Below are 17,362 nucleotides of genomic sequence, written 5' to 3'. Positions count from 1 at the left end.
TGCACAAATCTTACCAATTTCATAGATATCCTCCCAAATTCCCATGTACGTAAAAGAAAAAAAAAACAAAAGTTGCTGAACTAGCTATTCACATTTTCCTTCCAATATCATCACATCTCTTTTCTCTAACCACACTATCTCTGGATCAATACTTAAATATTTGAAACAGTAAGACCCAGTGAAAAGGTTAACATGTTGTCTCTTTTACCACGATTGAACTCTTGATCACATGTTTATCAGACAAAGTTATGTACCAATCATGTGACGATCGACATGTTTGTCACATCATCAAATGTCTTTGTTACAACGCTTGGACGGTTCCATGGCGTGGCATTCTCTACAAGCCATCACAAACCACCGTAGAATCCTCCTCCCAAATCTCAACCTCACCCCTTTATTCTCCTTCTTACTCTTCTTCTTATTTTTGTTCTTGTTATTCTTCTTCTTGTTCCTCATGTTCCCTTTGTCCTTGTCTTGGTTCTTGTCTGTTCTTCTTCTCAAGGAGCCTTCACGGTTCAACGCTGGCATGGGAGTTATATACTGCCACCTTTGTGAACACGCATATGGTTGGTAGTGGGAGGGAGTTTTTGACATAAATGCAGCACCTTTGAGCTTCTTGTGGAAGGATTTTCGCTCAGAGCTGTCGCTGGAGCTGGTTCTGGCGCTGCTACAGCTGCTGTTGGTGCTGTTGCTCAGTGAAGAGAGAAGGGAGTCTCTAGTGCTGCTGGTGCGGCTGGTAGGGAGGGGGAAAAGGTGGGGCTGGAGACGCCCATTGAGAAAGAGGTGGTCGGCCGGAGACGTGGCGAAAGGCTCTGCGGAGGGTGAGTCCGGCGTGAGGGACCCGAACTCAAAGTCTGACTCCGGCGTCGGCGTGCTCCGGAAGGAGAAGGAGTCGCCGGAGGGGGATGTGTTGATGTTGTTTTTGTTGTCCATGGAGGGGTGGGTTGTGATGAGGAAATTAGGGTTTATATATATATGTGTGAGCCCTTGAGAGAGAAAGAGTGAGAGAAGGTTATGATGGTGATAGTGGAAGACTGGTTTGTGGGGTTTCGATGTGGGACATGTGGAGTGAATCAAGTTCTTTGTTGGTTTGAAATTGAGGGAGGTAGCTAGCTACCTTAGGGAGTGGTGTAAATAATGTGAACCATGAGATGACAACTAAGATATAAGTTTGAGGAATAATATTGCATAGTGGTTGTGTAATGATGTTGTTAGCCTATGTGAGATGTGTCACAAACAAGAGTGTATTGTATATAAGTGTCATGTGATGTTGAACTTTAAAGATGTTGCTAAATGGAATTATGATCAATGATATATAAATGCATACAAAAATGAAAAACAAAAAAAAAAAAATAAGAAGGAAAAAAAACTAATAAATGTATTTATAGAAGACAAGTCAGAGAATTGAAATAAATTTTAAGTGACAGTAGAAGAAAAATGTTTTTATATAAAATTTATAAGTTACTTGCACTATATTACTATAGTCTTGTACCTCTCTTAATTATCTAGACAAATTAACTTTTGTCTAAACTAATTTGAAAAAAAAGTGATGATTTGCCATCATTTATATAATGCTCGTTTTTATTTCTATTTAATGTAAAATTTCTAATATAAAATAAAGAAATGTTAGAAGTTATATATATATATATATATAGAGAAGGAGTTAAAAAACAATATTATTATATTTTTATTAACTTGATAAAAGTAAAAGAGTTGAATATGTTTTTAATTCTTAAATTTAGATACAAAATTATAATAAGTCGATGTTTCAAATTTTAATATATTTTGGTCTCAAATTTTAAAAACAAATAGATATATATTAGAAGCAGATTTTAAGCTTAATTCAACTTCCATAAAATCAAAATTGGTTATCTTTATCGATAGGATAAACTTTAACGATGACTCTAGTATCATGTTAGAAGTGGACTTTAAGCCTAACTCAACCCCACAAAACCGGCCTGTAAGGTAAAGTTTGCATCTACTTATATACTATAAATTGGCTTTATCTCTAGACAATGTGAACTTCTAACAATATAATCATTTTAAATTTAAGTTGGAATATGTCAAAGTGTATAAATAGTTTAAAAATTAGTATAATCATTTTAAATTTAAGTTGGAATATGTCAAAGTGTATAAATAGTTTAAAAATTAGTATAAAACATCATTTGACACATCACAACAATTTAAAGTAATTGGATTATAATATATATATATATATATATATATATATATATTTATTTATTTATTTTTAAAGTTTGAAGACCAAATTGTATACTAGTTGAAATAAAATAAGTGTAGATTAAATATTTAATTCCATATAAAAAGTGTTAAGAAAACTCTAAACAATTTAGTAAGATTGGTTTTAGTTAATATAGTGAGATGAGTTTAGAGGATAAAATTATTAAGATAGTCAAACTTTAACTAATCTCATCATTGTGTGGAATTTTTATTTTTATTCTTTTAATTGGATCCTAATGAATATTTTCCCTATTAAATATTTGTAGGTGTTTATTTAAAAGAGAGGAAAGAAGAGTGTGTTCAAATATGCTATATAGAAATGCGTCAAAGGTTATTGTGGGGTATTTACTAGATAAACTATAGTCTTTGGTTATTTATTAAAAGTTGTTGGAGGCTAAAGAGTGATTAAAGTGGAATTGGAAAGTGGAAAATTATGCTTAATCATAATGTCTCAAGACCACAATACGTGGAGAGAGAGGATCTATTCACATCACTTATAAGTTTGACAAGATTATGCTTTTAAATTAACGATATTATAATTAATACACTTTTACAAATATATAGTATATAAGTAAAATGTTAGAAAAATATAAAGTTTTTGTATTTTTTTAAGATAGAAAAAAGTAAAAAGCAGAAAAAAATAAAATTAAATAAATGTAAAAAGTCTAGGTGTGTTAAAATTTTTATGTTAGATTTTCTCAATTGAATTATTGAATTGAGCTCTTAAACATTATTAAACTAAATAAATAGTTTGTATACTTCAAAATTGAATAATATTGTGCCGTATTATATTATTTTAACATATAATGCGTTATTTAAAAATTACTGTTATTATTTTAAGCAATGCCATGAAATTTAACAATTAAAATGTAAAAAAATTAATTATAAAAATGTTAATTTGCAAAAATATTTCAACTTTGATTAGAGATATGGTATCTCTCTATCCCATGATTTTTCAATAATTATTTGTTTGTTGTCCCCACTATGTGAATTAGATATTTTAGCTTTGTCAACTTGCTTTTTGTTTTTCTAAAGGACACACAGTCCCAAATATACCCTTTCCTGTAGATAAAAAAAAGCAAAAACAAATGAAAATAAAGTAGGAAAAGGAGATGGGTCTATAATAAAACGAAAATTTTCATACCCAAGAATAATAAGACGAATTTTTTACTAAATAGAATAGAATAAAAACAAAAATATACATAAATTAATTTATAGAAAATCTGTCTATGAATTTTTATATTTTATTTTAATGTATCGATATACTAATTTAAATATACACATATTTAAATAGATTAAAAGGTTAATTATATTTTTATACTTTTTATAAATCTTTATAAAAAAAAGTTGTCCAACACGTGACATTTTATTTCGTAATTGAGACTATATGTCGTTATACCATATACTTTATGCCCATTTTACAAGTAACATAAATATAAGTAATATAGAAAATTATATTTTTACATCAGTTAAAAGTTTGTCATAATCAGTCTAATTTATAATATTAATTTTATATAAAATATCACAAGAAGAAATAAATTCCTGGAATGATTTTTAGTGTTTAAAAGGAAGTTGATTTTATTTTTAGGTTTAAATTTTTTTTTGTCCCTAAGTTATAAGTGAATGTTCACTTTAGTCCCCTAAATCTTTGGTCTCTAAATTATAAAAAATGTATCAAATGAGTCCTTTTTTGACTTGAAATACTGTTTTTGGTTATTTCTTAACAACTGCTACATCTTTAGATTGCTTTGATTTGTTTCTTAATAATATAAGCAATTTATATTACTCTTTGTACTTTGACCATGAACATCAAAAAATGACTCATTTGATACATTTTTTATAACTTAGGAATCAAAGGTTTACATTTTTAAAAGCGGGGATTAAACTGAACATCCGTTCATAACTTAGGAACCAAAAAGAGGTTTAAACCTTATTTTTATTTTTATTTTTTTTTATAATATGGTAGATAAAATTTATATGTAGCTTGTATCATAATTTTTACGTCAGTTGTATGAATGGGATAGAAAATTTATATTTCTATAATCAATTAGAAGACCATAATTATAAATCTAACTTAAATTTATTGTACTGGTATATATAAACTATGATGCAAACATATCAATCCCTTTTAGTGGAATTTTAGTGTTTAAAAGATTAGCATTTATATAATTAGCAAGAACATGTTGATTAAAAAAAGAAAAAGAAAAGAGAGATAAAGAAAAGAGAATAGTGATCACTAGTTTAGTCTTCATTCCTTTAAACCACAAAGGAATGGTGGGATCACAATTGTAGGTAGCTTTCTTTGGTAAGAGAAAGCAAAGTAGGAAAAATAATACTTTGATACACATAATTTATTTACATGCATTTGATATTATGTTAGAAAGTGAGTTTTAGGTCTAACTCAACCTCACAAAACCGGTTTTATAATTGACTCTGATACCATGTTAGAAAGTGAGTTTTAGACCTAACTCAACCCCACAAAACCGGCTTGTAAGGTGAGGTTTGCACCTCACTTATATATTATAATTTGACCTTATCTCTAGTCGACGTGGGACTTCCAACATATTATTTTTTCTTATTTTTATTTTTATTTTTTTTTTAATTACAAAAATTTATTATTTTAAAACTATTTTATCTTGTTAAGTGTGTCAATGTTAATGCCTATTACGTTACTTTAATCAGAAAAGTAGAAGGCTCCTGAGGTTTTTTAAGAAACTAAAATGTGATGAAACATTAAGAGGAGTGTGATTTTAATGATGAAAGAGCTACTTTTGGTTACTCCTTCAGAAACAAGGAGACAAAGTGGTCTCCCCTTCAAGTTTCAATGGTCCCATTTCATCGCATTCTGTCTTCTTGAGACCATTTTGGTCAGCCAGATTCAGTCTTCAACTTTTATAATTGTTTTCCACCACCAAAGCAAATTATTCGTCAATTAATCTTCCCCACAAAGCAACTTTTATTCAATCTTCGATTTCAAGACATATAATGTTCAAGTGTTTCATCGTAAATTTGTTTTGACTACCAATGTCACCTTCCAAATGCTATAAAATTTGCAAGATTACAGGTTACAACCAAGCAACGTGGAAAGTAGAATATTTTGTTACAACTAATAGAATATAAACTCAGTTATGTAAGAATGTTAGATTTTATTTTTGTAAGAATGTCGAGATCAGTGTAAGAATGGCTAGCCCACGAAGATCCATAATCAAATTATTTAAAAACAAAAATATTTATCCCACCGGTTTTAATAAAATAATTTTATTTGTAATTTTAATGTGGTGTGGGTTTGGCCGACTCATAAGAGGCAATCAAAATGAAATTAGTAGCTGACGCATAGGTTATAATTTAAAGAAACAATTATCAATAACTATATAAAATTATATACTTTTATATTGATTTGACATATGGAACTAATAAGGTCTTATAGATACACGACGTCATTTTGACTTGTAGTCGTGGAAGCGAAGGGTGAAGAGTCAAAGAAGGAATTGTCGCACATTCTCTGAATCGAAGTTGCCATCAAAGGCGTTGAGAACAAAGCTAGCTAGGTCGAACTTCCATGAACAACTTTGGCCCAAGGCCCTTCTCGAAGACCTAGATGACGCCTTCAAATGTCGTTGTTGGCCATTCTTTCTCGAGGCAAACAATGTTGAAATGTAAATTGATTTTGTATGTTGGGTCTATAAGATAAAAGCCTAAGATTATAAAAGATCCAAATAAAATTCTAGAAAATCCTATTTAGAAGGATTATAGAATGATCTACAAAAAAAATCTATTGATGTTATTCGTAAGATGTATCTAAATAAGTTTAGAATTATAGGAATGTTTTAGACAGTTCTAGAGAATGAATTATAGCCCTTAGATGGATGTTGTGGTGGCAAGATCCTAACCATTGCTTAAGGAGGTGTCATTAGTATAATTAGGGAATGGTTGTATCATTTGTATGAAATCCAAAAAGTTTAGAAGCATTCAATACAACAAGTCTTTCCTTCTCTTAAAATCTTCCAACCTCTTCTAATCTTAAACACTTCCTTCTAGCCTTTAAAGTTTCCTCCCAACAAAGTGGTATCAAGAGCCATAAGATCTTCATAGAAATGGAAAATAGATCTCTTACAAGGGAGCATATCAAGTCAAAAAGGTACGTCTTCAAACTTTGAGAGGAGAGTTTGAAGTGTTACATATGAAGGAAGGAGAACTAGTCTCTGATTACTTTTCAAGAGTTTTAACGGTTATTAATAACCTAAAAAGAAATGGTGAGAAGCTAGATGATGTAAGAATTATGGAGAAAATTCTTAGATCATTAGATCCAAAGTTTGGACATATTGTCACCATTACCGAAGAAACCAAAGACTTGGAGGCTATGTCAATAGAGGAACTTCTTGGTTCGTTGCAAGCTTATGAAGAAAAGAAAAAGAAGGAAGAGATCGTGGAGCAAGTCATTAAAGCACACGTTGATTCAAGAAAAGAAGAAAATGCACACAACCAATCAAGGCGAAGTTATAGTCAAGAAAAAGGACGAGGTCATGCATATGAACATGGACAAGGACCAAGGCCTAACAACAATAACCAAAGAGGAGAAAGTTGTAGTAGAGGTCGTGGGAGAGGAAATCCGAATTCAAGGTATGACAAGTCACGAATCAACTGTTACAATTGTGATAAGTTTAGACATTATGCTTCTGAATGTAGAGCCCCTAACAAAAATAAAGTTGAAAAGAAAGCCAATTATGCTGAAGAAAGGTGTCAAGAAGATGGTACTTTGCAACTAGATTACGAGGGTCAAGATAAAGGCGAGGATAATCAGTGGTACCTTGACAGTGGAGCAAGTAACCATATATGTGGGAAAATAAGCATGCTCGTAAAGCTTGATGAATCGGTAAAGGGAAACATGACTTTTGGAGATGAATCAAAGGTTGCGGTGAAAGGGAAAGGTAATGTCCTCATCCGACTAAACAATGGAGAACATCAATTTATTTCCAACGTATATTATGTGCCAAGAATGAAGAACAACATCTTGAGCTTAAGACAACTCTTATAGAAAGGTTATGATATTCAACTTAATAATAATAACCTTTCTATAAGAGATGATAGAAGTAGATTCATTGCAAAGGTGCCAATGACAAGAAATAGAATGTTCGTGCTCAACATTCAAAGTGATGGCCCACAATGTCTCAAGATGTGCTACAAAGACCAATCATGGCTTTGGCATCTTAATTTTAAAGGATTAGAGATGCTCTCTAAGAAGGCAATGTGAGAGGGTTGCCTTATATTACTCACCCAACCAAGTTTGTGAAGGATGTCTACTTGGAAAACAATTACGATTGAGTTTTCCAAATGAGTCAGACTCAAGAGCTCAAGAGCCATTAGAACTCATTCACGCAGATGTGCGGGGACCAATCAAGCCAAGATGACTTGGTAAGAGTAATTATTTCCTTCTCTTCTTTGATGATTTTTCTAGAAAAAACATGGGTATATTTTTTAAAAGAAAAATCAGAAGTATTCGAGAACTTCAAGAAGTTTAAAGCCAATGTTGAGAAGGAAAGTGACCTTCTGATCAAAGCTTTGAGATCCGATTGTGGAGGAGATTTCACATCAAAAGAGTTTCAGAAGTATTGTGAAGACAATGGAATCAGATGACAGTTGATAGTGCCAAGATCCCCTCAACAAAAAGGAGTGGCTGAAAGGAAGAATAGAACAATCGTGGAGATGACAAGGAGCATGCTTAAAAGCAAGAAACTTCCAAAGGAGTTTTGGGCTGAAGCCGTTGCATGTGCAGTCTATCTAACCAACCACTCTCCAACAAGTACCGTTAGTGGAAAAACACCACAAGAAGCATGGAGCGGAAGAAAACCAGGTATTTCTCATCTTAGAGTCTTTGGAAGCATAGCTCATGTGCATGTGCTAGATGAGAAATGAAGTAAGCTTGATGACAAAAGTGAAAAATACATTTTCATTGGTTACGACACCAACTCCAAAGGGTACAAACTCTACAATCCTGATTCAAAGAAAACAATCATCAGCTGGAATGTAGTGTTTGATGAAGAAGGATAATGAGATTGGTCGACAAACTGTGATACATTCTTCCCATGCGTTGAAGAAAATGATATGGAACAACAATAACCGCAAGAGGCACCTGCTACTCCACCCACTTCACCAAATACAATCCTTTAAGAAGATTAAAGCTTAAGTGAAAGAACACCACGTTTTTTAAGTCTCCAAGAAATTTATGAGGTAACTAAAAATCTAAACAATGTTTACCTTATTCTGTTTATTTGCAGACTGTGAGCCCATGAACTTCTAAGAAGCAATTGAAAATAAGGGTTGGAGAAATGCAATGGATGAAGAGATCGAGGCAATAAAGAAGAATGATACATGGGAGATAGTCTCGCTTCCAAAAAGGCACAAAGCAATTGGTATCAAGTGGGTCTACAAAGCAAAGAAGGACTCAAAAGGAGAAGTTTAGAGAAACAAGGCAAGATTTGCGAAAGGCTACAGTCAAAAGGCTAGCATCGACTATTGCGAGATACATCAAATGGATGTCAAATTCGTCTTCTTAAATGGAGTTCTTGAAGAAGAAGTCTACATTAAACAACTACAAGGATATGAAGTCAAAGGTGAAGAAGATAAAGTCTTGAAATTATCCTACTAACTACCATGCTAGAATCTACTTTCTCACCGTTTGATTTCATCTTGTTAACTATACTTAGAGTGCATCCTAGGTACTCATCTACTTTTTCCCCTTCTTTCATACTTAAAAGCTTGAACTCACAGCGTAGTGCTTAAAGTTGAGCACATTTTACTCTCGTTGAGCCTTGATATTTCCTATGCATGGATTTCCAGATTGCTTGCGATGTACTTTTGTCTAATATGGTTTCCAAAATCTCCCGATCAATAGCTTGGAATAGGTAATTTTTTACCTTTAGATCTCTTAGATTGGCCTCAGCCACACTCTTGCATTGATCCTCAATGGATGTGGCTCAAGCAGTGGTATGCCCCTCTTCTACGAGCTACCACAATTCTTTGCTTCGTAAGAAGTTTTCCATCGTCATGGACCAAAAGTCATAATGGCCATCGAACCTTGGTACGGTCGCTTGCATGAACTTCTCTATGGTAGACATCTTTTTTACACGTACTGTACTCTCACACTTAGATGTTTTGTGGTTCTCTCGCAACACTCTATACTCACACTCTATACCAGGCCCCTTACGGAGCTCTGATACCAATTGTTAAAGACTCAGAGTATACAAGACACAAAATGATGCAACGAGAGAATGTCTTATTCAATAAGCAAAGGTGGCTTATATAAGCCTTTACAATAACTGCAAAGTTGAAAGTTGCATACTACAAGGCACTAAAATAGACACGTAAAAAATAACAATTTAACAGCCTAAGACCAGTTCAATCCTATAAACAAGGAACCTTCTGAGTACGTGATAACAGAAACTTAACAAAACAAAAATTTTCATAGATCTCCACTCCAAAAGACCTCTTTCCAATGAAGGTATCTTATGTGTATATAAACCCATGTCCATCTCTTATTTTATCTGATGTGGGACTTTGTTTGTACCCAACAACCTTCGATCAAGTAAGTTGGTGTGGCGTTTGTGATATTGCCTTAATGAATTTTGTTGAACCTTTTTATATAAACTTTTCTTTGACCAATTTGTGGCAAATTTTGGGTTTGGCTCAATGGTTTCTGTGGGAACTATCATCAAAATTTGTTTACTTTAATGAAAAAAAGGTTTATGTGTTTCAAGAACTAGAAATACATGGAAGTGTCTGTATTGTACATTTTTTAGGTTTAGTATAGTAAAGAGTTGGATTGTTTTCAAGCTCTTGCTAAGTGATAATAAATATTTGTCTTGCTCATTTTAGCTTAATTTATCCGGTATGTTGGTCTTAACTTATAATCTAAATATTGTTTATGATAATTGCTTGAGTAGACTCTAGGGTATGCCCCTCTAACATATTAGGATTATAACCTAGAGATACTAAACCACAGGTCAATTCTAAAGAGGGGAGAGGAAAATGAGGAGTTGAATAAAGTTTAAAACTTTTTGTAAAGAATTACTAGATGTTAGATGTTATTGTAAGAGTTAGACAATCTATAAATAGTGCTGAACACTTAAAAATTTTTTAGAAGCGTTTAAAAAGTCTTTAAAACAAAATAAGGATGAAAACTTATTTTTATATTGATTCACTCTAATATGAATTACATCCAGTTCTCTCTTAAACACTATTAAAGGGTTTCATTAATCTTTAAAAAGATTACAAATGAGTTTAATATCCTGATTTACAATCGAGTATAAGTATTTTAATAAGTATTTTAATTCACTTATGAATATATAAAAAGAGCAAAGTATTTTTTTATATATATAAAACAAGTACATATGATAACTCTCTTATAGATGATATTTTCCAATACAAAGTATATCTGAAAAGTTGTAACAAAGATTTTCTTTTTCAAAGACTACTAGAGACGCAAGCTTAAGAGAAAATTGATCTAGTAAGAGTAAACAATAATAATTCTTGTTGTTATCTTGTTTTCATGCATTCTTTCTTATATAGACTTCTTCGAAAAAATTTGTTACTCAGAGCATTGACTTTTAGTTAGGCGTGTAGCCTTTTGGTATGAGGTCAAATGCTGTGTTATTTTCTGTAGAGGCAACTCTATTGCTTGTTTGTCTTGGACTTGGATGTATCATGTGTGACTTGGATGTTTGTATTGGACTTGGATGTATTTAGGACTTAGATGTTTATTTTGGACTTGTATTATGTTTAATTAGCTAATTAATAATTTCTTATAATTTTGCAAATTCAATAATGAATGAATTAAATGGTATGCTTAACTGCTTGAAATGTTAATGAATTGGCACTGAAGTAGGTTTTGGGATGTTTCTTGAAACAAATTTTGCATTTCTCAAAATCAGAGCCATTTGCGTGGGCTAAGTCGATGCTACACCGACGCTAATGCATTAAATATTATATAATATTCCCTATTTGTGTTGCATTATGTGTGGGCTTAGCTGACAAATGACATTTCAAATATTTTATTATATTCTTATCATGCATGAGCTTGATTGACGTAGCAAAAATTCATTATTAAATTTTGGCTTAATACCTCCCTTGGTCCTCCTATTTGTGTGAAAATCTCAATTCGGTCCTCAAGTTTTGAACTGTCTCAATTGGGTCATAATTTTTGTAAAAATGCACACATTTTATCCCAATCGTTAACTGATCTCAAACGGCGTTAAGTTTAGGTGACGTGGTATGTTGACGTGTTGGCTTAATCCCTTCTTGGTCCTCGTATTTGTGTGAAAATCTCAGTTCGGTCCTCAAGTTTTGAACTGTCTCAATTGGGTCATAAATTTTGTAAAAATGCACACATTTTACCCCAATCGCTAACTGATCTCACTATGCAACAATTATCTTCTGCTATCAGTGAAATAAATAGCTTAAAGGCTGGTGATGAACCTATAGGTTACCAAGTTGGTTCATTTGCAGAAAAGGCTGTGAGACTGATTGCACTGGTTACGCGAGTTTTCTAGTGACTTTATTTTTTGAGCCGACGAGATAATCTGTGTAAAATCTCTGATTCTCAGAGAGATGAATAAAATCCTTAATTCAAATAAACTAAATAATAGGCATTGTGCCACGTGAAACACTGCTTATTTTAAAAAATAATTCATATAATTAAATAATACACGTCAGCATGTCCTCTGGCTACCACGTCAGCTAAACTTAACGCCGTTTGAGATCAGTTAACGATTGGTGTAAAATGTGTGCATTTTTACAAAAATTATGACCCAACTGAGACAGTTCAAAACTTGAGAATCAAACTGAGATTTTCACACAAATACGACCAAGAAGGGATTAAGCCAACACGTCAGCATACCACGTCAGCTAAACTTAACGCCGTTTGAGATCAGTTAACAGTTGGGGTAAAATGTGTGCATTTGTACAAAAATTATGACCCAATTGAGACAATTCAAAACTTTCAAACCAAACTGAGATTTTGACACAAATACAAGGACCAAGGGAGATATTAAGCCTTGATAAAAGAAGAAGACAAATATCTTATTCTCAATCTTGAAGACAAGTAAGGTTTTGGTGATGATAATAAATGAAGAAAAGTTGAAGTCTTATTGATGATGATGATTTATGGATTCAAGAGTTGCATTAAAGATTTATAATTTTAGTTGTTGAAGCCATGTAATTTGTGTATCATAATTAAGTTAGTATATAGAATGTCAAGAACATCAACACTAGATCACTTGAGAAAAACAATCTTTTCAAAATAAACAGTAATAATCGATTATCACTTATGATAATCGATTATTGTAGAGAAAAAATATTTTTTGGAAATGTTGCAAGAATAATTGATTGTTGTTTACAATAACTGATTATTAGCAACAATTTTAACTTGACCTTTCATATTCTGACCTAAATCGAAATTGGATTTTTTCAAAGAAAGTTTTTTTCTATAAATTAAGTAAAGTTGTATTCAAGCACAAAAGTTGGATTAAAAAAATTAGCTTTGTTACAAACTTTGGAAAAACTTAGTTCTTTTAGGTAGCTTAAATTTCATCAAGTGTGACTCTTAAGTGATAAGGTGTTGCTATATGCTAGGGTTTGTAAACTTGTTCATCTCTTGTGTGACTCAAGAGAGATGTCTTCCTCTTTTGTGTGATTCAAATGAGGTCTTCGTTCCTTGTGGATTCAAGGAAGGTGGTTCTTCATTTCTTGTGGATCTCAAGGGAGGCGTTTCCCATCTCTTGTAGCTTCAAGAGATATGTTTTCTTTCCTAAATTGTTCATATATGCTGCAACCCTATTCATTTATGGAATGACAAAGACCACTAGTAGAGACAATGTATTCATAATTGCATCATAGTATAAGTAGAGACAAGCAGAAACAAGCAAAGACAAGCATAGAGGTATTTTCCTAAAACATTATCGTCGAGTCTAGTAGCCTAGGGAGAAATGGGCTGCCGAAATCCACCACCCTAAATGGTGGAGTGTGAGTTCGTTGAAGTTCAACCAACCAATCTCAAACACAAAACATCAAAGACCTGGGTGAATGGAAAAGAATAAACTTAAAACAAAAACAAAGAACACAACGTCTTCGGTCGGAGATGATGGCGTCTGGGAGACGACGACATGGAAAGGCAATCGTGTGTGTAGGCGATGGCGATGAGACAGTGGGTTTGGAATGACGCATCAACGAAGAAGAAGTTTGGAAGCATGAACGAATAGAAAAATAAAGGACGATGCGTGAACGAAGAGAAGATGAAGTTTGGAAGCGTGAACGAAGAGAAGAAGAGAAGAAGAAGAAATCTAGAAGCGTGAACGAAGATATTGAATTGGTAAAATTAGGGATTATGACCTACTATGACAGGTAGTTTACTAACAATCATAATAAAGAACTACTTTGACAAGTATTACTAGACCTAACATAATAGGTGAATATAATTTCAAGTTTGTCACTGCGTCTAACATATTATGGCAGATGGTGAACTAACCATCATAATAAAAGCTACTGTGACAAGTCTTCCTAGACCTATCATAAATAAGTTTTGATCATAATTTTAATTTTACCACCGTATCCCTTTATTTTGATAGATCCTTTTTTACCTGTCATAATATGTGTTACTTATATTACAAAAATATCGTTGCTCAACTTATTATGGTAGGTGGACTTCACCTGCTATAATAAGTCATCATAAAAAGTCTATTTTTATTGTGTAGAACTTAATTTAATGTATTAGACTATAGAATTAGACGAGGTCTTATAGGTCATCTGATATAAAACAAAAAATACCTGTTAAAATTCTTTTTATTGAATAAAAAACTATATATGAGATTAATCTTCTTTGTGTTGAATATATACATAGGGTCCTCTATTTATAATAGAAGAAATACGAGTCAAACCCTAAGTACAAATAAGAAATAATAATAAACAAACTAAAGATAGAAAATAAATATAAAATAAAGATAATATATCTAACACTTTCAAATATTATAACATACGTTCAGAAAGATGATTTGTTATATGATTTCACATTATTTAAAGTATTTGTTATCATCAAAATCATTATATGGTTTATATGAATTAGATTAAAAAATTTGGAAAGAGTTCATAATTTCTATGGCAAATGTGGTTTACAAAAAGATGTCAACTAAGATGGTTGTGTTAGATTATAGACCATTTTGAGGGTGAAAAATTTCTTCTAAGATTCTCTTTTATTTCTCTGTTATGCCTACCCAACGTTTATCAATGATAAAGGGTGGTCACTTGATATTTAACATTGTAGGACTCTATAGTTCGTTCTTTATTTTAGCATTGCATGCATGAGTGAATTTGATAAGCATGAACTAAAAGACAAAAAAAAAAAAAAACTTGAAACTAGATAAGAATTATATTTGTAATAGGACTATTGTAATTATTTAAATATTTTTTAATTAGAAACTTTATGAACGCTATATTTTTATTAGCTAGGTCTCATCTCATTAATATAATTTTTTGTTAAAGCTAATACTAATTTTGAATACTCATTTTGTTAAAAGTCTGCTATTTATTTATGAAAAAAAAATGTCTAAATTAATGAGTACAACTTATAATTTTTTATCTTTGAATTTCTGATTAAAATTTTCACATAGTTAATCCCTCAAATCAGAACGTCAAAATTAAACACTCATATCAGACTGTGTACCCTACTCAATACAATTCAAGTCGATAATGTTTCCTGTTATCAAAACATAATTATTATTATTTTCACCCTCAAAACGTCAAAGTTAGTCCCTCATATCAGTATACATAATAATCTACAACTTTATTGAAATTTAATAATCTGCGTTCCTTATATCTCTACTATGACTGGTTAAAAAGTTTATCTTGAGAAAAAAAAATGTCTATTTAAAATAATTTTTATTTTATAATCCAAAATAAATTGATTGCAGTTTTTTAGTTTTGTTAAAAAAAATATTAATCATTTATTCAAATATATTTTTATGTGCTTGAAAAAGTATAAAATAATTAAATATTTATAAACTTATATCATATTTTTACATATCCACGTTTATATTTGTGATTCATATTATAAAGGCTTATTATCTTTATCAGAGTTTAAGTATCACTTTCCCTTCAGTGTTTTTTTTTTTTTTTCTTGTTGTCGATAATGTTTTCTTTAAAAAAATTGTTTTATTAATATCCAAGATACAAGAATAAAAAAGATAAGAAAGATGAAGGGAAGTAATTGGAAAAGAAAATACAGAAATAAATAAGAAATATTATTTTTTATCAATATTTATTACTCATAATTCAGCAGGAAATTTTATTTCTTCTAACAATTTCTCAGTCAGAAATTGTAGTTACAAATTAAAGTCTTTTTTTACACTCTTTCATACAAGTATTGATGAGATTATTCCCAAGATCAGCAGCACCTGATAAACATGTAAAAATAATGGTTAAAATCCCAAGAAATTAAAATTGAAATAAAAAATGATGAAAAATAAAAAATGATGAAAAGGAGAAAATAATTTTAGAATATACATACCATTTTTTACAGCAATAGATTTGTGACAACTAGCAATACAAGTATAAACTGGATCAGATAATTTACAGTGTTTTTCACAATCATTCACACAATCTGGTTTTGGAAATGGTTCTTCTGCACATTTGATTACACACCAGGCATTGCACAAAACATTATCTGTTGATTTGGCTGCGCCAAAACTTGACAGAATCATGACTGCCATTATAACTCCAATACTTCTTATTTTCATTTTCTCCATAACTCTTATCTAATTTCTCTCCAAGGATCTCAAATTTCTATGACATCTTCATCAAACCTAAATATCAATTTATAGAAACAGAATTCCTATATATACTCTTTTATTCTAGAAAATATATTTAGTAAATATGATTTTGCTCTTTTTCTTTCAACGTTCTCATGTTTTTTTCTCCAATGTTAAATAATATCTTACGTTCAAGAAACCTTTTAAACAGATTCTTCAAATATATGCAGATATAGCAAATTAAAAGTATTAGATAAAATTTTATAAGATTATTTGTTTCCTACATTTACTCAAGAGATGTTGTGAGATTTAATTTAGAGAAAATTCACAAAAACGAAGAATACTTCCATTTTAAAAGAACTTATAAAATAAGATACTAACAGAAATATTGCCAGACTATAGATAATAAACGAGGTCCAACAGTTATCTAATATCTTGATATAACTTGGTAAAAACACCTTCTTTTGTAACTTCATCTCCACGACTAATCAAAATTACATAGAAGAATCCTTCAAACCCTCTAGTAAAATACTTAACCATGTGAAATTAACCAATAAAGTTATATAAATACATGTGAAATTAACACAACTATTACTAGTTATTAAAATATTTGACTATATTTTTTCCTCACTAGTGGAAAAACGCTGTTTAACGTCGGTTATTTTGGACTTTTAACGTCAGATCCCGAACCAACGTCTATTCGAGTGACGTTAAATGAGACGTTGGATCCTATAGGTCAGACGTCTATATAGACGTCGAACTATGTAGGTCAGACGTCTATATAGACGTTGAACTATGTAGGTCAGACGTCTATATAGACGTCAAACTCATAGATCAGACGTCTAAAATGTCGTCATATTTGATAGGATCTTTCTCCGCTTGAGGCCACTCGAGTTGCTCCTAGGTCATGGTGATTCGAGTTTACAACTTTATATTTTAGTTGAAGAAAATGGATTGTATGTTCTTATTTTGTATTGGACGGTTTTGATAATGTAGTGGAGGGAATTGGAGGAGTGCAAAACGCTAGAAATTGCCGTTCAAGAACGCTGCCTAAGGACATGAGCAAAACTGCACAAAAACTCAATGAAAACGCATTTTAATCGGTTCAAATGAAAAATAATTCATCAAAGAGTAATGTAATCGGAGTAAAATTAATTTTAAACGGTGCAAAAGTGAGAAAACAAACCTGAAAAACGTAGCCTGTGCAGAGAAAATGCGAGGAAGATGATGAACAATGAGTGCGCGTAACTACTGCCTCGCGTTCGCAGTGTTTTAATGCAGACATTTAGACGTCGGTTCCCCTTACAATAGACGTCTAAAGTGCTTTAGAA

General features: G+C 31.6%; 3 protein-coding genes across 3 annotated transcripts; 1 reads left to right on the top strand and 2 right to left on the bottom strand.

Annotated features, from left to right (window-relative positions):
• On the bottom strand, window positions 1-1,324 carry LOC106752852. The gene has a single exon (XM_014634627.2). The coding sequence runs from the start codon at window positions 931-933 to the stop codon at window positions 289-291; it is 645 nt and encodes a 214-aa protein (XP_014490113.1). The 5' UTR covers window positions 934-1,324; the 3' UTR covers window positions 1-288.
• A 5,193-nt stretch (window positions 1,325-6,517) lies between these two features.
• On the top strand, window positions 6,518-7,291 carry LOC111240774. Its single transcript, XM_022776478.1, has one exon. The coding sequence runs from the start codon at window positions 6,518-6,520 to the stop codon at window positions 7,271-7,273; it is 756 nt and encodes a 251-aa protein (XP_022632199.1). The 3' UTR covers window positions 7,274-7,291.
• An 8,273-nt stretch (window positions 7,292-15,564) lies between these two features.
• On the bottom strand, window positions 15,565-16,070 carry LOC111240584. Its single transcript, XM_022775864.1, has 2 exons — window positions 15,791-16,070; window positions 15,565-15,677 (listed from the first exon to the last, which is right to left on the bottom strand). Exons 1-2 carry the CDS (start codon window positions 16,026-16,028, stop codon window positions 15,613-15,615), a joined length of 303 nt encoding a protein of 100 aa, XP_022631585.1. The 5' UTR covers window positions 16,029-16,070; the 3' UTR covers window positions 15,565-15,612.
• Window positions 16,071-17,362: the final 1,292 nt, after the last annotated feature.

This window comes from Vigna radiata, chromosome 2 (genome assembly GCF_000741045.1).
Source record: "Vigna radiata var. radiata cultivar VC1973A chromosome 2, Vradiata_ver6, whole genome shotgun sequence".
Lineage (NCBI taxonomy): Eukaryota > Viridiplantae > Streptophyta > Magnoliopsida > Fabales > Fabaceae > Vigna > Vigna radiata.
The sequence above is the reverse complement of the archived record's forward strand: the minus strand, read 5'-3'. Positions and strand labels throughout refer to the sequence as shown.